At 45.0% G+C, this 7,514-nt stretch overlaps 1 protein-coding gene and 1 non-coding gene across 2 annotated transcripts; both read right to left on the reverse strand.

Annotated features, from left to right (window-relative positions):
- Nucleotides 1–257: 257 nt before the first annotated feature.
- RPS20 (ribosomal protein S20) lies at nt 258–1,576 on the reverse strand. Its single transcript, XM_061438781.1, has 4 exons — nt 1,420–1,576; nt 1,136–1,235; nt 801–874; nt 258–471 (listed from the first exon to the last, which is right to left on the reverse strand). Exons 1-4 carry the CDS (start codon nt 1,420–1,422, stop codon nt 289–291), a joined length of 360 nt encoding a protein of 119 aa, XP_061294765.1. The 5' UTR covers nt 1,423–1,576; the 3' UTR covers nt 258–288.
- LOC133260830 (small nucleolar RNA U54) lies at nt 945–1,011 on the reverse strand. The gene has a single exon (XR_009740976.1). It is a non-coding gene; the product is annotated as a small nucleolar RNA U54 (small nucleolar RNA).
- Nucleotides 1,577–7,514: the final 5,938 nt, after the last annotated feature.

Below are 7,514 nucleotides of genomic sequence, written 5' to 3' on the forward strand. Positions count from 1 at the left end.
ACAGTTCCAAAGTTAAACCCACACACATGTTCAAAAACCCCAATATTCATCAATAGCAAGATCTGATGTGGCAGTTAACACAATTCCATTTTCAAATGCTGTCACGTGTAAACTAGCTTACAATCGAAACAGGGTCAAGAACCACAGGCTATCCATCTAATTCTGATTATTCTACTTAAAAGGTGGAATCAATTCCATAACACAACTCTATTCCTAAGACTTGTCAGTATTATAAATAAAAGTCAACAAAATTTAACAACTGATTATCGATTTATTAAAAAGGTTGATTTAGGCATCGGCAATGGTGACTTCCACCTCGACTCCCGGCTCAATACTGATGGAAGTGATCTGCTTGACAATTTCAGAAGGACTGTGCAGGTCAATGAGTCGCTTGTGGATCCTCATTTGGAATCGATCCCAAGTCTTAGAACCTTCACCACAAGGAGTTTTCCTCGTAGTTATTCTCAGAGTCTGCAACAAGAAAAAATGGAAACCAAGCGTTTATGGTCTGTTGTGCTTCCCTAGGACACTTCTGATATCCAAACGCACATCAGAATTATCTTGGAATTTTTTTAAACATATAAATGCCCAGGTATTGCTTTTTTTCGCCAAAGCTCCAGATGTTTCTATCGAGCAGCCATGTTTAAAAGCAACCGGACTGTAACAGAACCTTTTACCTAGTTTGCTTCACTTTTCCTATTTCATGTTCAGTGCTATTTCACTTAGTTTATGTTTTCTAATTTCTCCATCTTCTCTCCAACTATCATCTTCCACCTCCTGCCCAGGACACACTCTCTCACCTTGGTAGGCATCCGAACTGGTCCTTTCACTTTTAGATTCTTTTCCTTCGCGCCTCTGATCAGGTCAGCACACACTGCAGGGAAGTAAAAGCATCCTTCAGTTGGTTCCCTTAACGCACAAGAGCCGGCTCAAAGTCGAACCGCCGCGGGCTCAGAATAGCGTATAAGACGATCACCGTAAGTCAACACAGCAATTCTCTCCTCACCGCCAACACGGCACACACCAAGTGTGGACCACTCTTAACTCTTGTCTTTTGAAAGAGGACAACTGGCCCCCCCGAGAGCCGACCTCGCTCAGGAACAAGCCCCGAGACCCCCGAATTCGCCGCACTGACCCTTCTCCAGAGACTTCACGTTGCGGCTGGTGAGGGTGATCCTAATCCGGTGAATGGCCACCTCTGGCTCCACGGGAGTCTTGCCGGTGTCTTTAAAGGCCTGTTACCACACAAGTGAGAATAAAAAACCCTTAAGTAGCTTATCAAGTCCGGGGACCAGCGCGCTCGGACCCTTCACAGTTCCTAGCGGCATCTCATAAGCCCATTCCCTGGACAAACAAGTCCCGTTCCCTCCCTCCAGACCAATCTTCCTCCAGGACGCGACCCGGACGCCCCCGACTCACCATGGCTGCGGCGTGGCTTCCTGACCGACTTGTTCCTCGGCGAGAGCGAACAGCGGTGAGTCAGGAGCAGGAGCGGGCGGCACACAAGTCCGCTGCAGCCGCGACCGCGTCTTCCTCAAAGAGGAAGGCGTGAGGCCTGTGGGGCGCTTATATAGCCGCACTCGCGTTTGCATCCGGGTCCCGCACGCTTCTCCGCGCTGCCCCGGAAGAGGAATCGTCCGGCGGGCTCTAAGGCGGCTGCGCGAACCGGGGATGGGGCTCCCGCGAAGGGGCAGGCTAGGCGTGGCTGCGCGCGCCCCCTGTCGCCCAGGCGGAGTCTGAGCGCCGGGAGGTGGAGTGCTGGCGGAGCCGTCCTCGGGGGCACCTGGCGGAGGTGATGGGGACACTACAGTTCAGTTCAGTCGTGTCAGACTCTTTGTGACCCCACGAATTGCAGCACGCCAGGCCTCCCTGTCCATCACCAACTCCCGGAGTTCACCCAAACTCATGTCCATCGAGTCGGTGATGCCATCCAGCCATCTCATTCTCTGTCGTCCCCTTCTCCTCCTGCCCCCAATCCCTCCCAGCATCAGAGTCTTTTCCAATGAGTCAGCTCTTCGCATGAGGTGGCCAAAGTACTGGAGTTTCAGCTTTAGCATCAGTCCTTCCAAAGAACACCCAGGGCTGATCTCCTTCAGAATGGACTGGTTGGATCTCCTTGCAGTCCAAGGGACTCTCAGTCTTCTCCAACAACACAGTTCAAAAGCATCAATTCTTCGGTGCTCAGCTTTCTTCACAGGCCAACTCTCACATCCATACATGACCACAGGAAAAACCATAGCCTTGACTAGATGGACCTATGTTGGCCAAGTAATGTCTCTGCTTTTGAATATGCTATCTAGGTTGGTCATAACTTTCCTTCCAAGGAGTAAGCGTGCTTTAATTTCATGGCTGCAGTCACCATCTGCAGTAATTTTGGAGCCCCCAAAAATAAAGTCTGACACTGTTTCCACTGTTTCCCCATCTATTTCCCATGAAGTGATGGGACCAGATGCCATGATCTTCATTTTCTGAATGTTGAGCTTTAAGCCAACTTTTTCACTCTCCTCTTTCACTTTCATCAAGAGGCTTTTTAGTTCCTCTTCACTTTCTGCCGTAAGGGTGGTGTCATCTGCATACCTGAGGTTATTGATATTTCTCCCAGCAATCTTGATTCCAGCTTGTGCTTCTTCCAGCCCAGCGTCTCTCATGATGTACTCTGCATAGAAGTTAAATAAGCAGGGTGACAATATACAGCCTTGCTTGACATACTCCTTTTCCTATTTGGAACCAGTCTGTTGTTCCATGTCCAGTTCTAACTATTGCTTCCTGACCTGCATACAGGTTTCTCAAGAGGCAGGTCAGGTGGTCTGGTATGCCCATCTCTTTCAAAATTTTCCACAGTTTATTGTGATCCATACAGTCAAAGGCTTTGGCATAGTCAATAAAGCAGAAATAGATGTTTTTCTGGAACTCTCTTGCTTTTTCCATGATCCAGAAGATGTTGGCAATTTGATCTCTGGTTCCTCTGCCTTTTCTAAAACCAGCTTGAACATCTGGAAGTTCACGGTTCACGTATTGCTGAAGCCTGGCTTGGAGAATTTTGAGCATTACTTTACTAGCGTGTGAGATGAGTGCAATTGTGCGGTAGTTTGAGCATTCTTTGGCATTGCCTTTCTTTGAGATTGGAATGAAAACTGACCTTTACCAGTCCTGTGGCCACTGCTGAGTTTTCCAAATTTGCTGGCATATTGAGTGCAGCACTTTCAGAGCATCATCTTCCAGGACCTGACCTAAAACCCCACAAACTCCCCCGCTTGGTGCGCAGACCGCCGGCCTCCGTGCTTGCGGCTTCTACGCTGCAAAGTCCACTGCCCGTAGAAACCCAATCACTGGTACTCTGTGAAGCGGTAGCTTTTCTGAGCACAACTCACGTGGATATCAGGAAAAATGACTGGTCATGTTATTTTTTTAAATTAGCAGTTATTTTTCATAGCCTGGAACATCCTTTTGTGGTATTTCATCCTCTGGCTTCTCAGGCCGGCAGAAACATCTGCAGTCTGTTTCTAGAAAGTACGTGAGTGAAGTTCTTCCCTCTGGACCTAAGGTCAAATGCTCCCCGCGCTGCCCGCTTATCTGGGGGCGTGTCGTGCATCCAAGGCCCCCGCCTGGACACCCAGGCCCTCCAACTGATTCAACTCAAAAGCGTGTAATCTCCTCTGTCGAGATAAAGTGAGGTTGGCCGAGATCCCTGAGGACCTCCCCAATACTGAGCATCTGTCTGTTCATAGTCAGATATGGACAGAGTACAGTGGACACCCGGAGAGTGGTCGGCTGACCTGGTGGCCAGGAGGACACACATGCTTACAGATGACGGAGTGGTTACGCAGGCCGAAATGGGTGAGCTGGGTTTTGATACAGGGCAGAAGTGAGGGTCAATAACCTCCTATTATTTTGCAGGTGAACCTGAGTGCATAAGAGTGATTCGCTCAGACTCAAATCTAATCCTTCCAGTTCGGGGCCTTTCTTGAGCCTTTCTCTTCTGTTCCTTGGAGGGAAATTATACTTGAAACAGATTAAATAATCTCATTGACTTTTTCCTGGATAATGGGGCACAGCTAATACCTGGCTATCTTTGGCTCACAAAGAATATGTTCTAGATTTTGCTTCTATTTAACAAGTAATTTAAGTGTTAAAATTTGGACATTTTTCAGTTCAGTTATTTTAAAATGTCATCCATTGGCTGTAAAGACTTTATTAATAGAATTTGCAGCAGAAAATCCAAAACCTGCTTTCTTGTTTTACTAGTTGTAATCTAAATGAGACTTCATAACTTTGGGCTTTTATGTCTTGGCAGGGCTCATGCTCAGTCACTCAGTCATGTCTGACTCTTTGTGACCCTGTGAACTGTAGCCCACCAAATTCCTCTGTCCATGGGATTCTCCAGGCAAGAATACTGGAATTCTCCAGGCTTACCATTTTCTTCCCCAGGGGATCTTCCCAATCCAGAGATTGAACCAAAGTCACCTGTGTCTCCTGCATTGGCAGGTGGTTCTTTACCACTAGCACCACTTGGGCATGGCTAACAGCCATAAATAGACAAAAATACAATTGCCTAAACTCCCCTGGTAGTGATCAACCACAACTGCATTAGTACTGAGTATACATCTTCAGAGAAAGCTTACAGCTGCATTCAGGTTTTACTAGTGCTCAAAAGGGACATGAGTCTGAGCAAACACCAGGAGATGGTGAAGGACAGGGAAGCCTGGTGTGCTGCAGTCCATGGGGTCATGAAGGGTTGGACACAACAGGAAGATTGAACGAACAACAAGTGCTCAAAAGACGGCCAGAAATTCAGTGGTGAAATACTTGGGAAGTACATTTGTGATTGTGGTACATCCATTCTTAGACTTCCTGACTATAGAAAAAGAATTTCAGTATAGGAAAAGGCAAAATATCGCCCAGCATTTATGGGGAAAATCATTTGACGTGACTGGTACTAAGGAAATGGCTAGTTGAAATATTAGATGAATGCAATGAAAAAAATCAGTGTTTTGAAGTTTATAAGGTTTAGTTTCAAACGTTTTGTTATATTTTTCTCTCAAAAGTTATCAACTGCTGTGGTACCCAAATTTGTATTAAAATTGTAATATTCTAATATTAGTAAGATGTTTATTGGAGAAAAAGTAACGTTTAATGATAAGCACAAAGAAGAATAAAATACAGAATGCTACATTCAGAGATAAACCACCTATTTACACCCTCAGATGTGTATGTAGCCCTTTAAAATGTGGGCTCGTACTGCATATACAGTTCAGTAAGCTTTATCCACAGAATGTTTTGTCACAATAATTATACTTCTGCAACATTCCTTTTAACAACTGTCTTGTATGGATGAGTCATTCATCATTTATTCAGCTAGTCTTCTGTTTTGGACACTTAAGTTGTTTTCACTGCTTCACTCTTACAAAAACAGTACACGAGGCACATGCTTCTAGTCCAGGGTGTCTCAGTCTCAGCACAGTTGACATTTGGGGCCACATGAGTCTCTGTTGAGGGGTGCTGTCTTGTGTGTTGTAGGATGTTTAGGGTATCCTGGCCTCTGCCCACTGGATGCCTGTCCCAGCCTCTCCCCTCCAGTTGTGACAAACACATCCCTAGATATCATCAAATGTCCCCCCATGGGACAAAACCACCCCAAAATGAGAACCACTGCTGTAGATAGATTTTTTAGCTCAGGCTTAATATCTTAGATCAATGACTAGGTATATTTATTTTTTGATGGCTTCATCAAAGAAAAACATATTTTAAATACTTTGGCATTAAGTAAATTGCCCTCTGGGAAGGTTATACTCCCATAGATACTTCTTCTGGCAGTGTGACAAAGATTTTTGTGTGAAGAATAGAATTAAATTTTTGTCTCAAATGTAAAGATATTCTTTAAAAAATTTTTATTGGAGTATAGTTGATTTAGAATGTGGTGTTAATTTCTGCTGTAGAGCAAAGTGATTCAGTTGTATACATGTATATTCTTTTTCATATTCTTTTCCATTATGGTTTATTACAGGATATTGATTGTAATTCGCTGTGCTATATAATGGGACCTCGTTGTTTATTCATCTACATATCATAGTTTGCTAATCCCAAACTCCCAGTCCATTCCTCCCCACCCTCCTTCTCCCTTGGCAACCAAGTCTGTTAAAAAGTACTCTTAAGATCGTTACAAAGTCTGTGTTTTCAATATTGACATCCATAGCTTTCTTGCACTAATTTTTGCAGTTCTTTGGAAACTATCTTGTAAAGCCTTTTCCTGCAGGTATTTGTGTGTTTTTGTGGACAGCCATCTGCTGGTCTTTCGCTGCAATGACAGTGTCATCAAACGACTTCCAAAAGGAAATTAGCAACAGTTCAAAACGACTCACTTCATGGTACCCATGTGTACGTGTGGAAAGAAAATAATAAAAATAGATTGTTGAATGTGGATGACTCTGCTTAGACACTATTTTATTTAATTTTTGATCTAAATAAAATTTCTGTGACGACTTCTCACTCTGAAACTTCAGAATAGAAACCAGAAAGAGAAAGAATAAAAACTTGGTCCCGTGTCCACCTCTGTTGTGTGGAAAGGAGGCTCCCGCTTTACTGGGATTGCAGGTGGGGATCCGAGCGCCTAACGTGTACTGTCACCTACGTGATAGTAGCTGACACTGCTGGAAAGGGACTACCTGTGTGCTCATCCATTTGTTTGATCCTCACGTCAACCTTGGATTCATATTCTATATCATGAGAAAGCTGAGCTTAGGTGGCCTGCCCAAGGTCACAGGAAAAGCCATTGTCTGAACCCACACTGTCTAGCTGGAACTCAGAGGCTGCATCGTGGCCACTATCCTGTGCTACTTCTCTTCGTGCATGTGCGCCAAGTAGCTTCAGTCATGTTCAACTCTGTGCGACTGCGTGGACTATAGCCCACCAGGCTCCTCTGTCCATGGGATTTCCCAGGCAAGAATACTGGGGTGGGTTGCCTTGCTCTCCTCCAGCGGACCTTCCCAACCCAGGGATCAAACCTGTGTTGTTATGTGTAACCTGCATTGGCAGGCACCTGGGAAGCCCTGTTTCTCAGTGTATGTTAGTCTAATCTTCATCACTAGTAGCATTAGAATGTCTGAGAGGTTAAAATCCTCTTATGTTAAAAAAAATGACATAGAAGGGCTTCATAGATTTCACTCTAGTTGAGGTCAGAAATTTCACTGAGCTACTAATATATGTTCATTTTAAGATCAGTTCGGTTCAGTTCAGTTCAGTCACTCAGTTGTGACCGACTCTTTGTGACCCCATGGACTGCAGCACGCCAGGCTTCCCTGTCCATCACCAACTCCCGGAGCTTCCTCAAACTCATGTCCATTGAGTTGGTGATCCTTGGTGATGCCATCCAACCATCACATCCTTTGTCGTCTCCTTCTCCTCCTGCCTTCAATCTTTCCCAGCATCAGGGTCTTTTCCAGTGAGTCAGTTCTTCACATCAGGTGGCCTGGTATTGCAGCTTCAGTTTCAGCATCAATCCTTCAAATGAATGTTCA

Source organism: Bos javanicus, chromosome 14, assembly GCF_032452875.1.
Source record: "Bos javanicus breed banteng chromosome 14, ARS-OSU_banteng_1.0, whole genome shotgun sequence".
Taxonomy (NCBI): Eukaryota; Metazoa; Chordata; class Mammalia; order Artiodactyla; family Bovidae; genus Bos; species Bos javanicus.

Bases quoted from the DNA above. Each gene is read 5' to 3' on its own strand.
- RPS20 (XM_061438781.1), bottom strand. The intron at 875-1,135 runs GTCAGTGCGGCG...ACTTCCCTGCAG, and splicing joins CGTGAAGTCTCTGGAGAAGG to TGTGTGCTGACCTGATCAGA. The intron at 472-800 runs GTGAGAGAGTGT...TTCTTGTTGCAG, and splicing joins CAGTTCGGATGCCTACCAAG to ACTCTGAGAATAACTACGAG.